General features: G+C 46.3%; 1 protein-coding gene across 2 annotated transcripts in view; it reads right to left on the reverse strand.

The window, feature by feature from the left end:
- Positions 1 to 15,628: 15,628 nt before the first annotated feature.
- LOC135921873 (uncharacterized) overlaps positions 15,629 to 25,440 on the reverse strand; it is a 221,653-nt gene continuing 211,841 nt past the window's right edge. For both annotated transcript variants that reach the window (XM_070524420.1, XM_065456271.2), the window contains exons 3-6: positions 23,441 to 23,642; positions 21,590 to 21,712; positions 19,510 to 19,647; positions 15,629 to 18,737 (exon numbers count right to left, since the gene is read on the reverse strand). In XM_070524420.1, coding sequence (XP_070380521.1) covers positions 18,517 to 18,737; positions 19,510 to 19,647; positions 21,590 to 21,712; positions 23,441 to 23,642 — 684 coding nt within the window. In that variant the 3' untranslated portion in view covers positions 15,629 to 18,516. The remainder of the gene's footprint in view (positions 18,738 to 19,509; positions 19,648 to 21,589; positions 21,713 to 23,440; positions 23,643 to 25,440) is intronic.

Genomic DNA, 25,440 nt, shown 5'->3' on the forward strand with positions numbered 1-25,440 from the left:
CTAAATATGCATTTCAAGCCATCTCACCTTTCCTATCATGAACTGAATCAAGATTAGTGCGTTTTGCGCTTCCTCCTTTATTTGGCTAATATTTTAAAACAGCGGCTTCTCACGTTTCTGAGTTAGTAAGCTTCCTCGATGTGGTCATTATGTGATCGTTTTCTACCTAATCGCTCAGTTACGATAGATTTGTTCTTGCTGAGCACAAGGTTTGATACGTAGCTACATTATAATGCGTACATTATAATCCCTTGTAGAAAAGATGTATTATCCTTAGTAACTCCCTTACTCTTGTGGACCACCACAAAACATTCAATTTCAACCATTGGTGTAGCCCTTCATTTATTGTGCGCATATATTGCGCATATATTCAAGTGTACGTCCATTGGCTTATTGGCCCGTTGGCGATAGAGTAGCCGTAAGTTTCCGTGCCAGTTGGGGCAGATGTGTGTTGATACTGTGCACGAAACTTACTATGACAGGAAGCGGCGCTACTCCCTTTGTCGTTGTTTAACGAGCAGTACTCACTCTTGCCGACGTTCCGGGGCTGCCGCTCTTTCTTTGAAGGTCAGCGATACAACGCTGCCGGATAAGCAAATTTCTGTATCTTCGAGGAAAGCCGTACATCTCAAAGTGCCGGTAACACGTACGGACAGCTGCACCAGCGGCCCGCGAACGTGGCTGCAAATTAATTTCATTCCGTAATATGCCAGCCACTGCACACGTCTTGAATCCACATGATTCAATGCAACAAGACAGTGCGTCATGTCATTTCCGACAGCTGATCGCACAGAGACAAAGCGGAAGCGGTAATGGTTTCGTATTCGTGCGCTGTCGCCGTGGCGACGTACGGCGCACCGCCGAAAGCGCCATCTCGTTTCTCTAGAGCAAACTGCCCCGCGAAAAGGGTGAATATAATATGCAACTGAAAAAAAGCCTTTAATTGGTTCACATTCGCTAACAGAAAAAGTTCATTTCGTGGCATTTTGTTGTTTTTTCTTGCTTCTGTTTTCACGTTATCGTCCCACGGTACACACACGCTTGTCATTTACGTTAACTTATACATAATAGATAACGTTAATTACGTAATTATTTAGGAACGATAATTATTTTGCTGCAGCATTCGGTCAATAACTCCCTCATGACCCCTACAGTTAACCTACGGCCCCCGGTTCCTTGAGGCTGCGAAGCACCTGCCCAAGGCGGCGGCCAGACCTGCGACGCGGCGGAAGGTGTTAAGAATCTCTTGATCTGGACAGGCCCCCAGTGGAATCTCAACCTGGCAACGTTCAACAAGCGAACCCTCTCAAGTGAAGCAAGCTTAGCAGGACTCTTTGAGGAACTACAAGGCATTGTTTTGAATATCATTGGCCTTAGTGAGGTTAGAAGAACTGGTGAGGCTTATACAGTGCTGACTAACGTCACGCCCTGTGCTATAGAGGGTTCCCAGATAATAAGCAATACGGGGTAGGCTTCCTAATTCATAAGTACATAGCGGGCAACACAGATGAATTCTACAGACTTAATGAGAGCGTAACAGAAGTCGTAATAAAGCTGAAGAGGAGGTATAGAGTAAAGGTAGTACAACCCCACGCTCCAGCGTCTGGTCATGATGATGAAGAAATAGAACAATTTTATGAAGATGTTGAATTCGCGATGAGAAAAGGGCAAACTCAGTATACTGTAAAGTCATGGACGACTTCAATGCAAAATTGAGGAAAAAGCAAGCTGGTGAACCTCGCAATTGGCAGCTACGGCTTCCACTCTAGGAGCACTGGAGGAGAGATGCTGGTAGAATTCCGGAAAGGCACAAGCTCCGAATAAAGAATGCCTTCTTCCGGAAGCGTAGCAACAGGAAGTGGACCGGGAAAAGCCTTAATAGAGAAAGAAGAAATGAAATAGACGTCATACTCTCCGCCGATCCAACCATAGTGCTGGGCGTAGAAGTGTTAGGTAGGGTAAAGTGCAGTGATCATACGTTAGTGAGGTCTAGGATTTCTCTCAATGTGAAGAGAGAAAGAGTAAAATTAGTTAAGAAGAAACAGCTCACCTTAGATGCAGCAAGAATAAAATTTATACCAATTCAGGCTGGTGCTTGCAAACAAATATGCAGCCTTAGAACACAGAGAGGAAGATGACATAGAGATAATCAGTGAAACCGTAGCTAGGCTGGCTTCAGCAAATGAAGTGGGAGGTAAGGCACCAAGGCAACCAGTATATGTAAGGAAGGAAGGAAGGAAAAAGTGGAGAAGGAAAGGTAGGGAGGTTAACCAGTATGGCTTAACCGGTTTGCTACCCTACACATGGGAGAGGGATGGGGGAGATTAAAGATGGGGAAGGGGGAGAGGGAGAGAGAGCACATATCACAGCACACACACATCGTCCGTTGGAGTCCATCATTCTGGCATGGTACGCGACGTCACTCTCACAGCCGCTTGTCCAATCCCGTCTCTTTCAAAAACCGAAGTAGTCCCTTTGTCGCCTTCACCTGCGATATCTTCTGTCGGCGGCATGTGAAAATCGTGTCGAGCGACAATGGTCTACTGTCAAGGCGCGCTAGAACAGATGCCAGGGACTGTCGCTGAACGTTATAGTCAGGACAGTCGCAGAGAACATGTTCCAGCGTCTCCTCGCAAAGACAGGCATTACAGAGATCGTTGTCGGTCATTCCAATGCGGAAGGAGTAAGATTTGGTGAAAGCCACCCCCAGCCATAAGCGATAAAGCAGAGTCGCCTCTCTTCGACGCAGTCCAGTTGGCATATAGAGATGCATCAAAGAGGGCAGGTGGTATTGACGGTTGCTCTGGGTGGTCTGGCTGTTTGGTGTGCCCCATAGAGATAGCGTGATCTCATGTGCAAGCACTCGAAGTCTGCTAGCTGCGTCGGATCGTGAAAGCGGTATGGCCTCTTCTTGTGCGTCTTCAAGAGCTGCCCGAGCGGCATTATCGGCGTCTTCATTTCCAGTGACGCCGCAGTGACTTGGCAGCCACTGAAACGTCACATGGTGTCCGTTCTCCTGTGATGTATGGAGTAGGCATCTAATATCGAATACGAGCTGTTCGAATGGCCCGCGATGCAGAGCTGATAGTACAGATTGTAGGGCTGCCTTTGAATCGCTGAAGATTGACCATTGCCGAGGTGGCTCCCGATTGACGACACGAAGTGCAGCGCGAAGAGCAGCTAGTTCAGCAGATGTCGATGTTGTTGGGTGGTCAGTCCTAAAGCTGATGGTAATAGCTTTTGCTGGGACAACCACAGCACCGGACGAACACTGGATGTTTGTGGAACCATCGGTATAAATGTGTTCCCTGTCCGCGTACCTCTCGTGCAGAAGAAGCAGAGACAGTTGTTTGAGCACGGGCGACGACAGTTCAGACTTTTTTCCGATTCCTGGTACACTGAGATGGACTGTAGGGCTGATAAGACACCAAGGGGGTATCGATGGTTTAGATGCAGCGGTGAAGCCCGATGGCAGTTTGTCGTTGTATTTGATGATAGTTTTAGCGAATGATGATTGGTGCCTGTCCGAAGGTAGTGCTGCAAGGTGGTGATAGGTGGCACGTGCAAAATGTCTGATGTGCGTTCTCAGGGCTTCCACCGTAATGTGAGTTCGCATTGGATGGTCCCGAGCAATCGCAATAGTTGCCTCTGTTGAGGTGCATCTGGGCAAACCAAGGCAGACCCTGAGTGCTTGAGCTTGTGCTGCCTGCAGAACACGAATATTTGTCTTGCAGGTGTTGGTCAGTACAGGTAGACTATATCTTAGAAAACCGAGAAAGAGAGCTCTGTAGAGTTTAAGCATTGCGTCTACTGACATCCCCCACGTCTTTCCTGCCAAGTATTTAAACAACTGGGAGGTTGCTGTCAGGCGCCGTTTCATGTAGGCCACGTGCGGGCTCCAACAGAGGTCTCGGTCAATTATTACGCCAAGGAATCTGTGGGTTCGGACATAGGGAATAGTCCGCCCATTGATTGAGATGATATAAGGCGTCATCGGTTTGCGAGTAAATGCTACTAGTGCGCATTTTTCTGGTGATATGCTGAGACCCTGTTTACACAAGTAGTTCGCTGTCAAAGTGGCCGCTCTTTGAAGTCGCGCACGTATCTGAGGACGTGTGACTGCCGAAGTCCAGACACAGATGTCGTCAGCGTATATTGAAATTTTGATGGTAGTTGGCAAGTACTCAGCAAGTCCAACAAGAGCGAGGTTGAATAGCGTCGGGCTGAGAGCACCGCCTTGAGGAACGCCCCTGCTGGTATAGCGTCGCGTAGTTGGGCCATCGTCAGTTAACACAAAGAATGATCTTGCAGATAGGTAGCTTGCAATCCACAAAAAAAAACTCGACCACCTAGGCCAACCGTCGCAAGGGCGTCGAGAATGGCCTCATGTAATACGTTATCGTATGCCCTTTCACATCTAGGAATAAAGCTGCAGATAAACGCTTACGGGACTTTTCGTGCTGGACATAGGAAACGAGATCAACTACATTGTCGATAGAAGAGCGGTCACGTCGGAAACCAGCCATGGAAATCGGATAAATCTTGTAGTATTCAAGGTACCATTCCAGGCGGCCAAGGATCATCCGTTCCATTATATTTCCTACACAGCTGGCCAGCGCTATTGGGCGGTAAGAGGTGAGTTCTAATGGGGATTTGCCCTGCTTTAAGAGTGGCACCAGGCGGCTTACTTTCCATTCGTCAGGAACATTTCCCTCCTGCCATGAGGAGTTGTAAAGGCTCAATAACTCTATCCGTGCGGACTCTCCGAGATAGCACAAGGCCCGGTATGATATACCATCCGGACCCGGAGATGATGAGCGCCTGCAGAGAGCTAGAGCCGCTTCGAGCTCCTCCATTGTAAAAGGAAGGTCCATGCGGCCATCACGTGAAATGGGGACGTCAGCTCGGGCTGGAGGATCTGGACGAGTAGCTTGGTCTGCGATCCGCGCACAAAAGTCTTCTGCGACATCGATGTCTTGCCGCCCTTGGAAAAGCGCTAGCGCGTTGAATGGGAAACGCCGTTCCGGAAGGCAACGCAGACCTTGCACCGTTTTCCATATGTGAGACAGTGGCTTGCGGGGGTCGAGCTTCTGGCAAAACGTTGCCCAACGTTCCGACGCTAATCTATCCATACGACGCTGAATCTTCTTTTGCATCCTCCTGGCTGCCCTAAGGTCATGAATTGATTTTGTACGCCGATATCGACGTTCCGCCCGGCGACGAAGCGCTCGAAGGCGCTCTAATTCTATGTTGAAGTCATTCCGCGTGGAAGAGGTCGTCATCATGCGAGTGGCGTTTTGCATCGTCATTTTAATCGTTTGCTCTAACCCTGATGGTAGGCCCTCGCGGCAGGCATCTTCCATCTCAGATTTGAAGTTGGCCCATTGAATCGTCCGAATGGTATTCCGTAAGCCTGATCTAGACGACAAGCCTTTGATGTTCAGATAGGTGGGAATGTGGTCACTCCCATGTGTCTCATTGTCTGGAAACCACTTCACACATCTGGCGAGAGAGTTGGAGACGAAAGCAAGGTCGAGGCAGCTGCCGTATGTCACGCCGCGAAGAAAGGTGGGGCTACCATCGTTCAGGAGAGTAAGGCCATAGTTGTGGGCGATGCTTGCTCTTGCATTTGTCCGTGTACTTCCCCATGCTGGATGGTGTGCATTGAAATCTCCTATGATGACCCATGGGGCGGGACAAACACTCAAGATATCCGCAAATCTTTTGGTATCGAAATTGCAGGAAGGCGATATATACACGCCTATGAGAGTAAACAAGAGTTTGTTCCTTTTAACTGTGATGCATATATATTGATTGTCGTCGTGGGGAGCAATTGGTTGCAAAACATAGGTGAGTTCACGACGAACAAAAATGACGATTTTGCTGCATGCACCATTGGTTGATGACATGATAAATTCGTATCCTGACAGTCTTATTGATTTCGACAAGTTGGGCTCACAAATGACGATGAAGGGAAACAGATTGGTGTACACAAACTGCCGAAAATCTGAAATTCGTGATTTTAGCCCTCTGGCGTTCCATTGGATGATGGACGCAGCCTTGACTTCTTTCCGGAAGGATGGGGTATGGGTAGCCATCTTTCTAGTTGAGGGATGCAAGCACTGGGCCTAAGGCGTCCAGCACTTTAAGTGCGTTTTGAGCACAGGGTGTCCCGATGTCCACTAAAATTGCCCGAATGGCCTCCATGAGAGAACGTAGCACCGAGATGACTTGGCGGTCTGTTTTAGGTGAATCGTCCATGGCCGGAGAAGGATCAGGTGGGACCCCGACCTTCTGAGGTTCCTTCGCAAGGGAGCAGCTTGGTAGCGTAGGCCATTCCTCTAAAGATAGAGTCTTTTCTGCTTCCTTCGTGGAAGTGGTGGGCCTTGTCGCGGCGTGACTAACTGGCACCGCAGTGGAGTGGGTACTGTCACTTCGCGCATGCGCCTTCTTCGAAGACGTACGATGGCGCCTACGTCGTCGCCGACGCCGGACTACTTCGGCTGCCTCCCTGTGGGCAGAATTGTCTCTGGCCATTTGCTTAAGAACCGCGCGCTCCCTCTTGATGCGGGGACAGTCCTTCGAGGAGGCCGCGTGAGGGCCGCTACAGTTGACGCACTTCAGGACCATGGCACCGCAGGTCTGTTCTGCATGAGGTTCAGCGCAACGGGGACACAGTAGTGAGTTGGGACACACGCCTTTGACGTGTCCTAGCCTGAAACACTGATGGCATTGAAGCGGCTTCTGGATGAATGGTCGAACCGGATGACGGAAATGTCCGACTTTAACGTGGGATGGGATACAATCCCCCTTGAATATTACTTTTACGCAGCGCGTATTCCCAAGACGGCGCACTTGCGTAATGATCGTGCCTTCGTATGCCGGCTTGATGAGGCTAGGTAAGTCATCATTGGGAATGGCAATGTCAATGTCGTAAATCACACCGGCTATGGATGTGTCGTCGATCGGGATAAAGGTGCGCATTTTGACTCCGTCTAGCTCTGTGATTTCTTGGAGTTTTCCAAGCGCACTCGCGTTGTACACGTCTATGGCGAGTATATTCTTGCGTGGATTTATTCTTATGTCTTTAATTTGATCCAGCACCGCACATTCCAGAAAAATGGATAGGGCTTGCCTGTTCAGCAATCGTAGGTTGCTTGACGGTTCTGTCGGCATAAAGATGATGACGTGTGGCCAGCGCGCAGGCCTTGTCTTCACAGTCGTTGTGCTCGCAGGAGTTGACGGCGCTGTGTTGGCGATTTTTCTCCTCGCCCTCTTACTCCGGACGGGTATGAAGCCGTCGTCGGATGAGTCGTCTTCCGACATAGAGTACAGCTCGGTGTCTTCGGTGTCACTGGGGGAGCCAACTCGCTTCCTTGCGGTTGACGGCCGTGATGACTTCTGGCCAGGCGGGTCTCTGGCATGCTCCGCGTCCATGGCCGCAAGACGGGGAGGCGAGGCACCTCGAATAGCGAAGATTTCACCCAAAAATTCACAGAGCACAGAAACAAGCGTTCTGCCAAGAAGACACTTCGTCGTCTTCCCAGTATATGTAAACTCTCCCAAGTAACAAAGGACCTAATAAAGAAACGACAAAGAATGAAAATGTCCAACTCAGGAGATCAGATAGAATTCGCGGAACTGTCAAAACTGATCAACAAGGAGTGAATAAGGAATATTCGAAATTATAACGCGAGAAATACTGAGGAAGCAGTGAAAAATGGACGCAGCATGAAATCAGTGAGAAGAAAATTTGGCATAAGACAAGCCAAAATGTATGCACTGAAAGATAAGCAGGGTAATATTATCAGCAATTTCGAAGATACAGTAAAAGCAGCGGAAGAATTCCATACTGACCTGTATAGTACCTAGAGTGGCCTCGCTGCCTTCATTCGAAGTAGTAGTAATGGACAGGATACAGAAGTTCCTTCTATAGCTAGCGACGAAGTTAGAATGGCCTTGCAAGGCAAGATCCGGGGAAAAGTGGCAGGAGAAGATGGAATAACAGTCGGTTTAATCAAATATGGAGAATATATGCTTGAAAAGCTTGCGGCCCTTTAAACGCAATGCTTCAGGGCTTCAAGTGTACCAGAGAAGTGGAAGAATGCCAACATTATACTAATCCACATGAAGGGAAACATCGAAGAATTGAAAATTGTAGGCTTATTAGCTTGCTTTCAGTATGGTATAAAATATTCACCAAGACAATTTTCAGTAGAATAATGGAAACACTTTACTTCAGTCAACCAAGACAACAGGCTAGCTTCACAAAGGGTTATTCACCAATGGATCACGTCCATGTCATCAATAAGGTAATCGAGAAATCGGCAGAATACAATCAACCTCTCTACATGGCTTTCATGGAATATGAAAACACATTTGATTTAGCACAGATACATTGACAGAGGCATTACGTAATCAAGGAGTACAGGAGGCATTCGTGAATATCTTCGAAAATATCTACAAAGATTCCACAGCTACCTTGGTTCTCCACAAGAAAAGCTGAAAGTTATCTATCAAGAAAGGGGTCAGGCAAGTAGACACAAGTTCTCCGATGCCATTTTCTACGCTCTCCCTCCACTGCATGCTTGGAGGAAATATTAATGCTATTAAACTGGGAAGGCTGAGTGAACATCAACGGTGAATACCTCAGCAACCTTCGCTTTGCAGGTGTCATTGCCGTGTTTAGCAACGAGACTGTGTATGAATTACAACAAATGATTAACTACTTTAACAGATACAGTGTAAGAGTGGCATTGAAGATTTTTATGCAGGGCACAAATATAATGTTCAATAGCCTGGCAAGGGAACAAGAGTACATAATCCCCAGTCAGCCTCTAGAGTCTGTAAAGTAGCAGGTCTATCTAGGTCAATTACTTACACGGGACCCTGATCATGAGAAGGAAATTTAGAGAAGATTAAAAATGGGTTGCAGTATATACAGCAGACATTGCCAGATTCTGACTGGGAGCTTACCGCTACCATTGAAAAGAAACGTTTACAATCACCGCATTCTACCCGTGCTAACATACGGGGCAGAAACTTGGAGGTTGGCAACGAAGCTCGAGAACAAGGATCGAACAAGGAGCGATGAAACGAAAAATGTTAGGCGTAGCGTTAAGAGACAGGAAGAGAGCGGTGTGGATTCAAGAGCAAACGGGAATAGCCGATATTCTAATTGTCATTAATATAAAAGAATTGGAGGACGCTTAAGGCGAGCTTAAGGCGAGCGCCAGCTGGAGGTATCGCAAGGAACTGGATGCGCCGCTCCGTGGCCCGCAAGACACCCGCGCGCTAGCGCGCGCAAATGACGGACGCCGCCGCTGGTTTGTAAATAGTAGAAACGCTGGGACAAGGATCTCTTTGAGTTTGTAAGTCATAGTTTACAATTTTTTCACATATTTTAGTTTGAGAAATTCAATTGGTTCAGTAATTCCCTTGCGTCACATGGAGCGCCTAGGTGTAAGTGGTTCGGAAACCTTTATGACGGAACGACGCCGGACGCCCACGCCGGATTTTCTGCGACACGGGCTCCTTTACGCTATCGCGTTAAAACTTCCGCTGGGCAGGCCATGTATTGCGTAGGATGGATAACCGACGAACCACTAGGGCTGCAGAATATGTGCCGAGGGAAGGGAATCGCAGTCGAGGATGGCAGAAAACTAGGGAGGGTGATGAAATTAGCAAATTTGCAGGCGCAAGTTGGAATTAGTTGGCGCAGCACAGAGGTAATAGGAGATCGCAGGGAGAGGCCTTCGTCCTGCACTGGACTTAAAGATAGGCTGAAGATAACTATTATTCTGGTAGATAGTTTTGATGAATCACCCTTGATGGCATCAACAATGTGACCACGGCAATTTTAATCTATTGAAAGACACGTTGGGACGTGAATGCGGCGCTGAGGTACTTTTTTTTTCTTTATTCGTTAAATAAGTATGCAGATGTTTGTTATGTTCCTTTTATGTCCCTTTCTAAGCCTCACGCCTACTGCTAATGTAGCCTTGGCTGCCTGTGATGGTAATAATGTAACCCGATACAGCCTCCCGTAAATAAAGTCTTCGGGCCTTGTAGACGCGAAAAGTGCGTAAATAAGAATGTCACAAATGAAGAAAACAAGTAAATCTTTATTTGCTCAAATGCATGACAAGTATAGAAAGCGTTGGCGGTGTGCGTTGTTCCCTTCGAATACGATCAAGCGCTCGGGCGCTTTTCTGCGGAGAGCACAGACATTCGCAAGCTCATTCAGAAACGACAGAAAGTTTGACTGCGCCAAAACCACTGACGTCACCTTTCATGGTGCACACAAGTTTGGGTCGCGCGTTGAGCGCTTGTACGCACCAGGTGGTGACTGTCTAAACTCAGTACAGGCTCCCTAAACGGAACCTATATACGGTAACACTACTCCGCTCTGCATCCTTCTTGCGCACGATCTACTGTCTTCTACAAATGCTTAGGAAAAGCGTCGATGGCTGGACCACTTGCTACCTGACGTAGAAAGGCGTTGAAAGCGCAAAAATGAACGTAGAAATGTAAAGGCAAAGGGATACAAGGAGGACGAAAATGCACATCTGTCATGGTCAGTTTATTATGTTTTGGTATTTTCTTTTTCTGATGCATCTTTTTTGTTTTGTTCTTGCGGTTTCGCTTTCACCCTTTGCACACAAAGTGGCGAGCGAGTTTATTTCAGAATGGTCGGTGAAGGCTGACTTGGATGCTTTGCGCTGAACACAAAGAACTCAAAGGGAAGTGTTCTGGTAAAAGCCCAAATTCGAAAAAAAGAAGTAAAATAACAGGCATACATATTATATTAGAGGGCTAAATAGGAGCCCTGAACAACAAATTTGTGTGTTTTAAATTAGTGGGCGCAAAGGCAACTACGCAATAGAGTGCTGGGTTTGTAAGCGGAAAGGAAATGATAGCTCTGACAGCCAACTAGTAAGTTCGCTGCGTCAATTGAAGTATTATGAACCAGCAAGCAAAACGAAAATCCGAGGGGAAAAAAGAAGAAAAAAACACTAATCTTCACACATCACTCAAATATGCAGATAATTTTTCTTCAAAGCATGGAAGTGACAACTATAACATTGGTCTGTGTTCCTCTTTTTCTTTTCCTGCTGTATGAGTTGCGACTGGTGTATTAAGCACTTCAGTCATCGTTCCACTTTGTACCTAGTGTTCTTTTCTTTCTCCTGCACTGCTTCATCATCTTAAAAACGAGCCTACATTTGCAGCAGATTAGCGCACATATAAAAAAAAGTGACTAGACACAGCTTGTCGCACACGGGATAGGATAGCCCCAGTTCACCCAATCTTATGAATATATGTACATCACTAACCACGCTGCGAGAGAACAGACCTAACAGGCAGCACAGCTAGGTTGCTGCAATCAATCAAGCAATCAACCGAGATTATTTTTCAAGAAGATGAAATTCGTACATATATATAGAGACCAGGGCCCTATAGTCTCAGACTCGAAACATCATTAACTAGCGCGAAAAAGACAATGGACGAAAGCGAGAAGCACACTGGACAGAACGCTAGGGAACACAGTTGTCAGTTCAGTTGTCAGCTGTAAGAACACCGTTGACAAATAGTCAGTCAAGTGTTAGATGAGGCATATACATTTTTTGCAACAAAACGTGGACAACTTGCGCAAGCAACCTTAGCGCAGTACTGAAACAATAGTTTGGTTGTCTTGCTCATTTTTCTCTGTTATATAGCTGCCAAACCCGCAAGTACACTATGGTGTCAGAATTCCTCGAATGCACAAGAAATAACTAATTACATCCTCTTTTAAAGCGATCTGCTCAAAGCTCGTTATAAACGGAGCGTGGCTTCTTGGAGTAGAGTTCGTTTACGAAGGCCCCTCTAACGTCACAAAAATCGCATTGGAAAATCGCATATGATAGCCTCACAGGCGCCGTGATGCCCTCTGAATCTACAAATCCAACATGCCAGATGTAACAGTGCATGGCGCCTGATCTTTTGTGATTTTTTGTAAAGTAAATGACGGCGCAAAACAAAGCGGTTCGCGATAGTTCTAACCGAAGAAAACTTATCTCTCAAAATGTAGCACGAATTCTTGCGGCAGCTCGAGGAAGGCGATTTCATTTTTTTTTTCTTCGAACGCACTTGTTTTTCTCTGAAGGAACGAGAATTCATTTTTTTAACGCATTTTTACTCGGACGGATGGCTTCACAACGTTCCAAACTAGATCGAACCGTTATAATTTTTCGCTGCAGAGCTAGGTCTGAGCCGGACCGAGAATTGCGAATCGGAAGCCGAGCCCAAGCACGAAAATTTTCGGATTGACACCCTGGTGGCACATGGTATGTGCTGTTCTTCATGTACAAAGAAAAAGTTCTTTACGCTTTCTCCGGTGCTGGGCGCACCCGAACCCGCGTCATATGCAGTAGGATCATTTTTTCTGAACATATAGTCAGACGCGCGCAACGCGTGAACTTCGCGGCGGCAGCGCTAGATGGCGCAGCGTGTCAAGAAGGGGAATACGGTGCCTCTATGCCAGCGCCGCCTCCCGCCGTACGGAGAAGCGTGGTATGGAGCCCGGATGCAGGACACGTCTCATGCATGACGCCTTTCGGCGGTGGTGGCAACACGGTGAGTCGCTACATTGCTTCATCGCTAATCAAATTAACGCCGGCATAGGTGATTTGTGCCGGAGTTCGTTTTCCTTATATATATATATATATATATATATATAAACAGGATGATGGTATTGAAGCCAATGAACAGAGACACAAATAAATCGCCTCTTTTAACGACTCTCATTGAACCTTATTACCATTTTTGCAGTGCCAGAAGCGCCACACACTAATGGAACATTCCGCTGCTCATCACGTTCATTAGTGTGCACATCAAACGCCTTGCGTGGCAAGTTCGTTAGTTGCCTAAGCCAGCCTGATGGCACCATAATTAAAGCAAATTAATTGACGCCAATTAGGCAGGCACACCGCACTCGTGAAATCTGAGGTTTTTTTTTTTTGTGAGGCGGGGGGGGGGGGGGGGGGGCTTTCGTTTCGCCGCAACCCACCCTTGTGCTATTGTGAACTTGTGAAATTGTGGTATTCGCTGCAGTTCCTTTACGCCCCTACTTTGAAAGATGCAATATACGAATTCTCCAACAGAATGTGTTTATCAGTCGAGAAAACAGATGCCAGATTTTTCTCAAGTATCACTTTAGGTGTTACAGCAGGGTTCATATTGTACAGAATACCGACCTATTATCTGAAAGGTGGACTGCGTTGAACATGTAATGAGGAACAAAAGAAGTACGCTTTCAAATATTAACGATGCATGGGTGCAGTAGTGCATTCAAGAACTGTTTGTGTATGCATGGACTGGGATGCGCTCGCTTTGTCGTACAAGTTATCTGCGAAAAGTTGTCAGTAAGGCCTTCCATCCCATACTTGAAGCGTTCAAATTTTGTTCCTTGCGACACAACCTTAGGCTTACAACCGCTCTCAGGTCACTGACGCACGGAGTCACTGAAGTTATTGCATTGCATTATTAACTCTTCTTGCCGTATATCTTCAGATAACTACCTAACTCCTGAAAAACCATCTAACGCTCGAAGACGCCATCACCTTATTTTCCCCATACGGACACTTTTAAATACAGTTTATCTCCCTGTATAATCGAATACTGGAATTCTTTGCCTGGTTTTACTCGTTCTCTTCCTTTAAACTTATTATTGGCAGCCATTGAATAGTTTTGGTTTGTTTTGGTTTGTATTGTTCGTATTTCCTGTATTAGTTATTATTTTCATTGCTCTGCCTTTCACACCCACTCCTGCAATAGCCCGATCGGGCTGCAGTATGTACAAATAAATAAATAAATAAATAAATAAATAAATAAATAAATGTAAAAGGCAGTCTCCGCAAATAGGCATCCACCCATTGATTGATTGATTGATTGATTGATTGATTGATTGATTGTTAAGTCCCATGGCAGCCCCTAATCTATGAGAGACACCATATCGTGGAGGGCTCCGTAATAATTTTGATCACCTGAGGTTGTTTTAACATGCACTTAAACACAAGTATGCAAGTGTTCTTGTTTTTTTTTGCATTTTGCGCTTATCCAATGGTGACCGCCAGGGTCGGGAATTGAACCCGCGGCCTCATGGCCACTCGCAGAACACCCTCACCACTGAGCCACCACTGCCGGTGCCTGCATCAACTGACAAACTGAAGAAGTGCGTCACACGTGGAATGGTTTTCACCAACATTGTTGTGCTACATCACAGGTCCTACACTAACGATGTTTTCGGAACCGGTAGGATCACTTGTGCTAACATTGAAACGCTTTGAAAGCTGTAATTCTCTCCACCGCTCCTATTCGTCATTATTATAAATGTAGTTTGCAATAATAAAGTCGTACAAGTGCGATCGTATGATGTCGTTTGGGCAAAAAGTCTAAATTGAGCACCGAGCCTTTTCTTTTTTTATTTAGCTAAATCTAAACAGATGAGTTGTCATCATTTTTTGGCGGCTGCTGTCCCTATTCAGTTGGTTAATATTGTAGGTTAAAAAATATGAAAAGGATATATATTCTAGCTATATGCAATACTTATACAGAAGAACATCTAGCGCAGTAAGAGTAAAAGACTCTCTCAGAAAGTTCTCGCTGAAACAAAGTTCACATATGTATGTGATAGATAGGTGTCTCAGATAAACGAATGAGACAGAATTGCACACGGCGCAGTAGAGTCAATATTGGTCACAAATGCCAGCATCTTCAAGGAAAAGCCCAAGTGCTTTCGCTGCTTTGTGATGCCCTTCCGATGGCCATGTGCCTATCACAGAAAGGCAGATGTGAATTGCGAGGTTATTAAACAGGAGGGAAAAAACATGTTCTGGTTATTTGCTTTGAAAAGCTCCTGACGTTAGTTTTATTTATTTAGCTGACTTAATAGTTGTCAGCAGCCCCGCGATGAGTCCGCGTGAGTTGCTCTCAAGTTGTATGTAAGCTGTTGTGGATTCACAAGGGTCGCGACTTTTTATCCCTACACAGTGGATTTTCAAAGTGATAGAACTAACTACGCTATACACAGACAAAGATGTGACTCCTTGAGCAGACACAAAAGCCTTCGTGAAAACACGTAAGTCAACAAAGGTGTCCTGCATCATATCTCGTACGACGTTCTCATTAAGAAAAACCTAATTATAATAAACCGTAGCTGGGGCTGAGCTAAGCGTTTACGAATAGGTTCCAGTGTTCCTAACACGTCTATATATATATATATATATATATATATATATATATATATATATATGCAAAACAAAAATCACGACCCCGCGCATCGCGAACTACTCTGTAGGTTAAGTTACCATTGCCGTAACGTGGTGCCATCGATGCATTGCGTACAGGACGGAGGCACTCAAATGCGCTGTATTGTACACGCTGAGATTGTTTCTAGCAAAATTGTACTTCGCGTGATTCCTATGCGCACTATACAGATGAAAGCTTACAAAAGAACACTATTAGGGCCTGGTTTAGCCGAATATAAGAAGGTAACCCTTAGTAAAAGTGAGTCTGCAAGTATTGCAGCTTTGACAAATTGGCAATTCATTGAAACACATGCAGGAAGGAAAAGGGAAGCAGCGCGAAGGATTAATACGAAACCGTGGACCACAAACACAGTGTTCTGTTTGTTGTTCACTCTGTTGTAGTTGTCTTGCGTGCTGTTTTCTCTGTTTCCAGCGTGGCCGTTTTGTTTAGCATTTAGCACCGACCGCTGCCGGACCTAAACAGAGTGACACCATGTTTGAAAGAACGACGCGTGCGTTTCGTGGTGCTCTGTCTTTACCATCGCGCAGTGTACAGGAGTCTTGTGCATCACATTGTTCTTTCCAGAAGGCATGCCATATTCATGGTGGCCCACAATCAAACGATTTCATTAAGCCTCACAGTCAAACGGCATCTGTGAGTTCACAATCAAACGAGTTCAATGAATTCGTCGCATACCACACGTGACGTGATAGGCGTCTTGGGGCCGTATTCTCTATGATTCACTTTCAGCTATGAGATCGGCATTCCAAAATGGTTTTCCGTGATCAAAGCAAGCTACCCAAGACACCGCTACAGTTTTTATGGACAACATGCCTGCAGAATCAGAATCAGTTTTTATTCATGGCAAAATGAGGATAATTACAACATATGTATATACAGAATGAGGTCCCGTAGTTAGAAACTGAAATGGGACCTCCCGTGCATTCTGATTCTGATTCTGACAGGCGGCTGTAGGTTGAATTGACGTTCGTTGTGCAGCACTTGATCCTGTGCTGTAATAGTGTGCGCTGATCCTGACTGACCGTGATTGTGTGTCTGTGCTTCCAGCCTGTCTCGCTGTAGCTTTACTTTCTTATTTTCTTATTTACACCGTTGCCCAGTGTAGGAAAGAAAACCATTTTTTTTTTCATTCTGGTCAACCTTCCTGCCTTCCCCCTTTGTTTCTGTCTCTCAAACCTTGAGCGGCAGTTTCACTTTCGCATGACGTATAATATCCAGCACGCGGTCTCACTACAGCAACGGGCAACCGCTAGCGTTACGACGTAATCTGCAGTGCATGTGCCACAGGCTGTGTTTTCATGCGCACTATAATTCACCGCTACCGCCGTTTCCAAGTTTCTGCCGCGTTACTCAGTGCTTCGCAAAGAAGAATCGCTTGGGTGAGTTGGCTTTGACGGTGTGCTAAGTTGCAGAGCAATGATTTTTTACTAGATGTAGAAGGATAGTGCAATAATTTGAGCATCCAGTAGAGTCCCCTTCCAGTACCCGCTTCGTCATGAACCAACCAACCCACTTGAGCACACCCGAGATTAGGATGTCTTTGTGCACAGTTTAAGATCGAACGTTACGGAGCGAACACACCAGCGCTAGGAGGCCCTTCAACCTTTTCGTCCTTACAGTACACCTTCATAAGATTACTGCTAGACTTGAACTTTGTGCCTGCTCGTCCCTTTGCAATGAGCGTCAGTAAATGAAAATTTGAAAGAGCAACTTGTCGCCATGTCGCAACTAGACACTCAAACCTGATACATACCCCCAAGCTCTAGGTTTCCGAACCTGGGCAAGCTGATTAATCAAAAGTGTAACCATCGGCCGAAATTCCCGTCATCTGGAGACAAGACAACTAACTAAAGTTCTGCCGAGCATAAATAAAAAAAAGAGTTCTAGCAACGAACAGTACGCAATACAACATGAACCGCATTTTAATCATTACAAGTTTTAAAACAGGCTTTGCGTTTTTTTATTTCTGTTAGCAGGCAGTAAACAATGACGCACAGAAAGAAGTTTCATATTGCCGCCTAAATAGTTGTAGCATAATCCCTTAACCACTACACGTTCACCTTCAACATAGCCAGAGATTGAAACGGGGCTTGGGGACTTGCATGACTAGAGAAGTCTGACTAAAATTACCACGAGCCTACTCGATTCGGCACGATGTAATATTAAATGCTCCTTTGATAAACACGTGATTTATTAACCAAGGAACGGGAGCAGGGCAGCTGGTATTTAGCAGTTACCGAATTAAACTGATGCATTGTTCATCTAATTACGGAGATCAGCTCAATTCCTCCTTGCGTGCTCTAATTATTATACATTTGCTTATCAAAATGGCGCTTACCATACTACGGCAACGCTATCGGTTAGGCGTACACACACTCCCAGCACACACTTAATATACAGAACGCCACATTTAAAACGCAGGAGACGACATGAGGTGGGCTTCTCCACATACAACTTCTTGTTGCTAAGAAACCAGCTTTCACGCGTAGTCACTATCGCTGAGCAGGCATGTTTGCAAGGCTCTCGAGGTGTGTCACAAGTAATTGCGCTGAATGTAGCAAATCAGCTTTGCGGAGGCCCGCAAGACGGAGCAAGGTTCACGAAAGGAAAACTAAATTGGCATTCACAGGACTGTAGCTCCAAGAAGACGCAAAGGAAAACCATACGACTTTTTCAGAATCAAATATATACCATCTGAGCTAACCAGAAGGCTCCAGGTTAGCTCAAATGGTAGAGATGACAGACCACTCAGGAAAGGCGTCGATCCCGAGCTCTATCCGTTGACCACGAAGATCTCTCCTTCAACTGCGAAGCCCCCCCCCCCCCTTTTTTTTTTTCTGGGACACTCGTGTGGGTTTCCTTCGTGGATTGGTGCTACTGCCAGGTGGATGACAATCATTCCCTTTGATACTCAAAACGATCGTCCGCAACAATGTCTACTACAAGTGTACCCGTTCATAGTTAATGTCGTTAAGTAGGCTTCTTATCATTGAGCCAATGAAAGGATAGCGAAAGTATTCGCTTGACAATACGGCCCGGAAGTTCACTGCGCGACTCAATTACTTTCCGAGAGCTTGACGCGTTCTCCGTTCACCGCGGGTGCGGTATCGTTTCGGGTCCACGACGACTTGGTCCGAGCGAAAGAATAAAGCGGACGGCCGAGAGGGACCACGTGAGCAAGATGCTGGGCCGTCGGTGCCTCCTTCAGAAGCGCATGATCCTGGCCAGTATGAGCCAGAAGACGCTGGTGAACAGGCACAGGGCGATTCCCAGCCAGGAGAGTGAGGCGGCCCAGTCACGAGCGAAGCGGCGACAGCGCAGGAACTCCGCAGGCAGGGACTGGTCGAAGTCGGTGCCCGTCAGCACGCCCTGGGGCACGGTGCGCTTGAAGTGCATGAAGCAGCTCGTGAAGGTGGCGAACACCGCTGCGCGAGAGAGGTCGGCAGGGGACGACACCGTCACTGTTTGGACCACGTGTGACTTTGAAAGTCATACGCGGAACATCGATGAGACGCTCGCACATATTACCTGTGCTGCCCGCGATATAGTGCCTAGAGAGACAAATGCTGTGCAGTGTACTGGACCAGTTGGACAATTGTCCACTATGAGAACTCAAAGCTTTAGGTCAGTACTCCCACAGAACATCCACGCTAAAGGCCTTACTCGCGTTAATAAGGTTTCTGCGGTCTGCGGGGCTTCATGACAGACATTAAAAATGCCGCCCCCTACCCCTTTGTAGTGTACGCGGTTTGTTTGTGCTCGTCTCTATTTCTCTCTACCTCCCCCTTCCGCTCTCTTTCTCTTTTTACCCCCTTCACTCTTCCGCCGTGCAGGGTGGCCAACCGGAACTGCCTCTGGTTAACTTCCCTGCCTTTCTGTGCATCTTCCTTTCTCTCTCTTTCTCTCTCTCTCTCTCTCTCTCTCTCTCTCTTGGAAATCTGGTTAAAACCATCATGAGCGCACACCGTTCGACACGATGCATTAAATGTGCCTTTGTGTAAACACGTAAGCGATTGATCAAGGCGCGGGAGCAGGTTAGCCGGTGTTGCGTAATTACTGGACCTAAAACGCGAGAACAAGACGGGGACAGTAGGACGGACATTTAGGAGTAATTACGTAACCGATGCTCACCGAAAACGGCACGCTTCGCGTAAAGCCGAGTCATGCAGACGTATAACTGTGAGACGGCCTTCTCACCAGCGAGAATGAACATCACTCCCGTGACCATGACGGCGGACAACTGGCGTTTGCAGATGCCGAAGCCACCGACCAGAGCGCTAGCACCGACCAGGATCAAACTGACCAGGGAGCACGACATGGCCAGGTTCTTCATTTCTGCAAGACAACGCAAGGCGATGACAACATGACACTCGCGACTCCGTGCATTGGAGACCCGTAGGAGTAAGCAAACCTCGTACAGTATGCATAAAGACTCGGTGCCTGTTTTTGGAGCTCCCGCCTTGCTCACTGAAGAAAACCAAGATAACTGCTACCCTTATAATGTGACAGTTCGCAATTCTAATTTTCATGCCCAGCTAATTATGTGCATATTGAGAAAAAAAAACTGCCAACGAATAGCACATTCTATTACGCTAACTGCGTTAGCTGAAACGAGCCCAAATGAAAAAAAAAACAGATTGTAACAAGGTAAGAGCGGAAACAAGCCATTTGAATATGCCACGGCTCCTTCCTTTATCTCAGTGGAGACTTGCCACAAGGCATATTTCCTATACGTATACCGTAAAGCCTCAGTTTGTTGCCTACGCCTGTATCATCTTCGCAGCCCGAAAGGAGATGGTGACACAGTATGGATATGGTGCCCATACCTAATTACTTGATTGATTGATTGATTGATTGATTGATTGATTGATTGATTGATTGATTGATTGATTGATTGATTGATTGATTGATTGATTGATTGATTGATTGATTGATTGATTGATTGATTGATTGATTGATTTGTAGCTTTTCTGGCGTAATAGTGGTGCCCGTACTACGAACTTTGTCTCAATCTTTCCGTTTAGTGTCTCCTTCAAATATCATGGATATAAGGCGGCGCGGAGAACCATCCTGGCGGCGATGTCTTGTGATGCTGCGCTCAAACAGAAGTTGAAAACTTCATTCGGTTGTACGACTCTCCTTGGAGCACAAAGGTTGCGTGGCCGCGAAAATATTTATCGCAACAAACCAGCAGAAAATTACCACACGCTGCTACAACAGCTTCGAATTCCTTCGTGAAAGAGTTACCGCCAGAAGTTGCCACCAGCGACGCCGTTCTGGTGTACGTTTAGGTATCACGATAAAACGGTAAGTGCAATACGAGTGTATGACGCGCTAAACGTATCTGCTAGTACACGTACGGCACGCCATCAAGAATTACCTTAAGTAGCGCTGATATTACATTTCTAACCTGTAATATTTTTTAGCTAAACAAAGGTCCAAATGCCCATAACTTTATAAAAAAAAAGAATACTGAGAAACGTCACAGTGCCCTAAACAATTACCTAAAAAATTGTTGAGGTTTTACGCGTCAAAACCACGCTCATGATATTATTAGGCACGCCGAAGTGGGGGACTGCGCATTAATTTTGACCACCTGTGGACCACCTGGGTGCACGTAAATCTAAGTACACTAGCGTCTTTGCAATTCGGCCCCATCGAAATGCGGCCGCCGCGGCCGGGGTCGAACTCGCGGCCTCGAGCTCAGCACCGCATGCAACGTCACATCCAATGGCTTACCACGGCGCGTTAAACAATTTGCAATAATACTTGTTCCTACTCAGCAATTTCGACACCAAGTCAGCAAACACTGACTCGCACCGTTCCTGCAATTGCTGCTGCTGCCACATGGTAGCGCATCCAGAAGAAACGCAGGTAGCACTGTTGTTTATTGTTTACGAGCAACATTGTCATACCTAACCGCATATTGGTACACGACGTCGGCAAATTTCGCTGTGTGTCACCACTTCACTATAATGCCAATGACGCCAGAGGTCTGGAATATCGAGACCAACTTTAGTACATAATTAAAATACCTGATAAATGTCTCCCAACCTTCTCATTAGTTAAGTGTCGTCATCTTAGTGCGCGAAGTGTGTGCCAGAGTTACAGCAACATTGATTATATAAGTCGGTGCTCAGGTAAACTTAATTTTTTCACAGGCTACTGCGTAACGAGGCAGCAGATCAACTGCGCAACGAAGTTGCAGAGCAACCACGATTTAAGCTGCAGTGCTGCGCGAAACATGCTCCAAGAGAAATGTAGTAGTGCAAATCACTGTCAAGCCAGGGCGAGCGAACGACGAGACTCGAGATGCGCTCCTCATCCGAGGACGAGTAGTAGGAGATGCAGCCGCCAGGGGCGCTCTTGGCTTCGTTGCCTAGAAAGGCCAGGTCGTCCCCTGCGGCAAAAGAAAGAAAGTAAGACGACGAGAACCCAAACCAAGTCGATTTTACATATTCCAATGTAATCATGTATATCTCATGTCCACTGCAGGACTACGGTCTCTCCTATTGATCTCCAACTGCCTATGTGGCGGCCTTTCATGGTCCAGAGGTTCTTAGCACGCTCTGCTACGTCGCAAGTCTCACCCGCATGGCCTGGTGAGAAGTTCCGCACTCGCTGGGGACTAAGGGCCAGGGGTTGATTGCAAGATCTACGAGGGAAGTAGTGGCCAAGTACTATGCAAAGGAAGCCAATTCCCGTTTTGGAAAGAGAGTGTCTTTTTCGAGAAGCCCAGCGGGCCTTCCTCATTTTGGGTACACCTAGACTACTACAGCCCAACACGCTTTCGCGTGGTTCTTATTCTGCTTTTGCTGGTCTCAGATGCCACTTCAAGCCTGAAAAATTGTAGTGGTTTTGACGAGGATTCGAGCTCGGGACCTTGATTGGGGAGACCTCTATTCCTGGCCACCGCCTTTATTCCAAAAAAGAGTGTTGGAATTAATACAAGAGATGAAAATAGTTTAGGCAGCTTATTTAGGTTCGGCCCGCCGTGATGATACAGTAGTTACAGCATATCATCATTGTCCCATAAATAACAATAAACGTAGGACGAAGACATGGTAGAAATTATAGCAAATGGCGTGGTATATTACAATGTATCCTGCCTATTATACAAGATGTACAAAGAAGATATAAAACAGATAAAGAAAGAAAGGAAGATAAAAGAGAAATAAGAAAAAACCACCTTGTCAGCACTTCGTCAGAACTTCAACAAGACTTAAGATGACCATTGTTCGTTTTGCAATCTGTTTAGCCGTCTACGGCGAGTGCTGGAACACAGCCACGCAATTATTCGTTGGCGGCGACTTTCGCGTAAGCACGGTTATGGATATAACGAGGGATAGTTCTAGATTATGGCTTACTTCTAAGCCAGAAACATTATTGTTTGCGAATATCAGAGGGTAATTGGCTTCATTTTAAGTAAACTGATAAACAAACTGTTTAGCCTGCCTATATTATCGAGCAAGAAAAATTGAAAGATCAGAAAGGCTAAATTCCTTTGTTAGTTACAGCTGAATAAACAAAACACATTATTTGGACTGGCCATGTAACGTGTAGCGCAGATAACCGAAGGTCTGTTAAAGTTACAGAATTAGTACCAAGGGAAGGGAAGCGCCGTGAGGACGGCAGTAAATTAGGTGTGCTGATGAATTTGCAATCAGCTAGGATAGGACAGGGGTAATTGGAGATCGCTGGGCAGAGAGAAGCCTTCGTCCTGCAGTGGTCGTAAAGTGATGATGATGATGATGATGATGATGATGATGATGATGATGATGATGATGATGATGATGATGATGATGAGGTGGTGGTGGTGGTGGTGAAATAAAATAGACTGTGAAGCAACGGAAAGCATAGCGGTAACTAACTGTTATGTTTGAGTTGTAAAAAAAGTAATGAAAACGGAAAGTGGGCGAAATATTGGACGCCGGCAACGTTAAGGACATTGACCAGCGTCACAAGCACGTTATTTTATTTCATTTTTTTAAAGAAAAAACCAGCGAGGAAGCGCTATCTCACGGCGGACACTGGTACTTTGACGGTGACGTATACGGGGCGTTCGACGGCCGTGTAAAACCATGCCTAAAGTTGTCTGAACGGTGCCGAGTGAACGGTGGCCGTGTACCGTCGAGCGTGGCGCAGATGCGGTGCACCCCGCCGTTGAGGTTGACCAGGAAGAGCGCAGATTCTCGCTGCGGCGGCGGTGGCGGCGGCTGCACTCCACCGACGCCGCCACCATCCGCCAGGCGGAGCACGTTGCGCGAGCGAGTCAGCGCCATGCCTCTCTGCCGGGCAAGCGAGGCCACATGCTCCCCGTCGTACAGCACCTGCGACAAGCAGCGCCAGACTGGGGATCACAGTCCCGTTCTTCGGCCATACTAGTTGCGAAAGTTCGTTTCGAAATCCGAGCATCGATCTATACAACGATCGACAATGCAGACCGCGCACGTTCGTTCCGCTTGGCAGAGCTTCCTACTATAAAATTCTCAGACAGGAGGGGGGGCACTGGCGTTATACCGAAAACGGCAGATGAAAGTACGCCGCTTCAGCCAGCATGCGAACGACGAGTTCCCAGACTCGCAAGAAAGACACTAAAGATCCCTACACGACAGAAACAATTCGGACATACAGTGGCGTTACAAAAAGCACTTGTGACGGTAACTTGCTTGTGTCACGCCTCATAAATGCACATACAAACAGCGCTGGTCTTGGCCATAGAGATCCATACAATTAACTAGAGAAAAATTTAGCGCCAGTGTACAAGAGGGCTGCAGGCATGACAGTCCAGCTCGCATGGGAATTATTGGTAGCGCAAGGACTTGCTTAAATTTCATCCTTTCTTTATCGCGTATCGTGCTAGAGTGTCCTATTAAACAAATGACGCCGTGAAGAACTATGCCTTTAAAGCATTCCGCATTGCCAATGCATAACCAATAGAAATGTTGTGCCGCCATGTGCTGTAGGTATGGTGGCTAGAGGGCATCTGTAGGTGTCTTTTCCGACTCGGTGCCGTGTTATAGGCCTAGCAGCGTCAAAAGAAAGCGATTATCACAATAATAATTAATGGCAAGATATCGCTTATAATTATTTCCCAGCCTGAGATGAGAAAAAGCAATGGCTGATTTTACAATTTGTTTATTGCCGCCCGGACAGAGAGCAAGCGTCAAGCGCGAATCCGGATCAAAGCCGGCGGGCTGGACGTGGTCTGGGTGTAGCCATGTTGCTGCTCAATCACGGCATAACCAGCAGTAGCCGCCACAGTGGCTTGCGATACAGGGCGAGCATGCGCAGTGAGCCTAACATTTCACATGTCGCGGTAACGTTTAAAGTATGACGCGGAGCTAAACTCTCTGTCTTGCCTCAGGGCCACTGAACTTAACCAGGCATTCTAGTTGTCTGTTAGCGTCTTATTTATTTATTTATTTATTTATTTATTTATTTATTTATTTATTTATTTATTTATTTATTTATTTATTTATTTATTTATTTATTTATTTATTTATTTATTTATTTATTTATTGTTCCTGCGCCCTTTGCTCGAGTGACTTCTGTATGTTTCGTACATTTGTACATTGCATGCATCATCCTTGTCGATTGGAGAGTATCATGCTAGTAGTATGGCCAAGCAAAAATCTCCAGAACCCATTAAAGAATGTCTCTCTCTTTAGTTGTATTACGCGAAGCAGCAACGAGAGAGAGAGAGAGAGAGCTTTTATTGAAGGAAAGGCAGAGAGGTGGGGCTGAGCTAGTGCGATATCCAGCCTGCTTATCCGCACAGGTGTAAGGAAGGGAAATGAAGAAAAAAAGACGTGATGAATGATGCTGACGACAGATTAGAGAGATGCCAGATGCAAGATTTTGCAGCACTGCATGCTGCAACTGGCACGGGCCCACATTGTTGTTGTGGAAATGTTCCAGAACGTATCGCATATGTTGTCAAGCGACCACTGACGCAAAGGAAAGGTTCTCAAAGACCTGCCGGACATGTATATGCGTCAAAAGGATAAGCTGGTCACTGGCAATCATTCGCGGGCGTACGGAACACGCATAAAGTTCTAGCTTCGTAAGCTGTTACAGAAGAGCTGCAAAGAACGGCTGCAGTACGGCAAGCAGCAGCAGAACGGA

Source organism: Dermacentor albipictus, chromosome 8, assembly GCF_038994185.2.
Source record: "Dermacentor albipictus isolate Rhodes 1998 colony chromosome 8, USDA_Dalb.pri_finalv2, whole genome shotgun sequence".
Lineage (NCBI taxonomy): Eukaryota > Metazoa > Arthropoda > Arachnida > Ixodida > Ixodidae > Dermacentor > Dermacentor albipictus.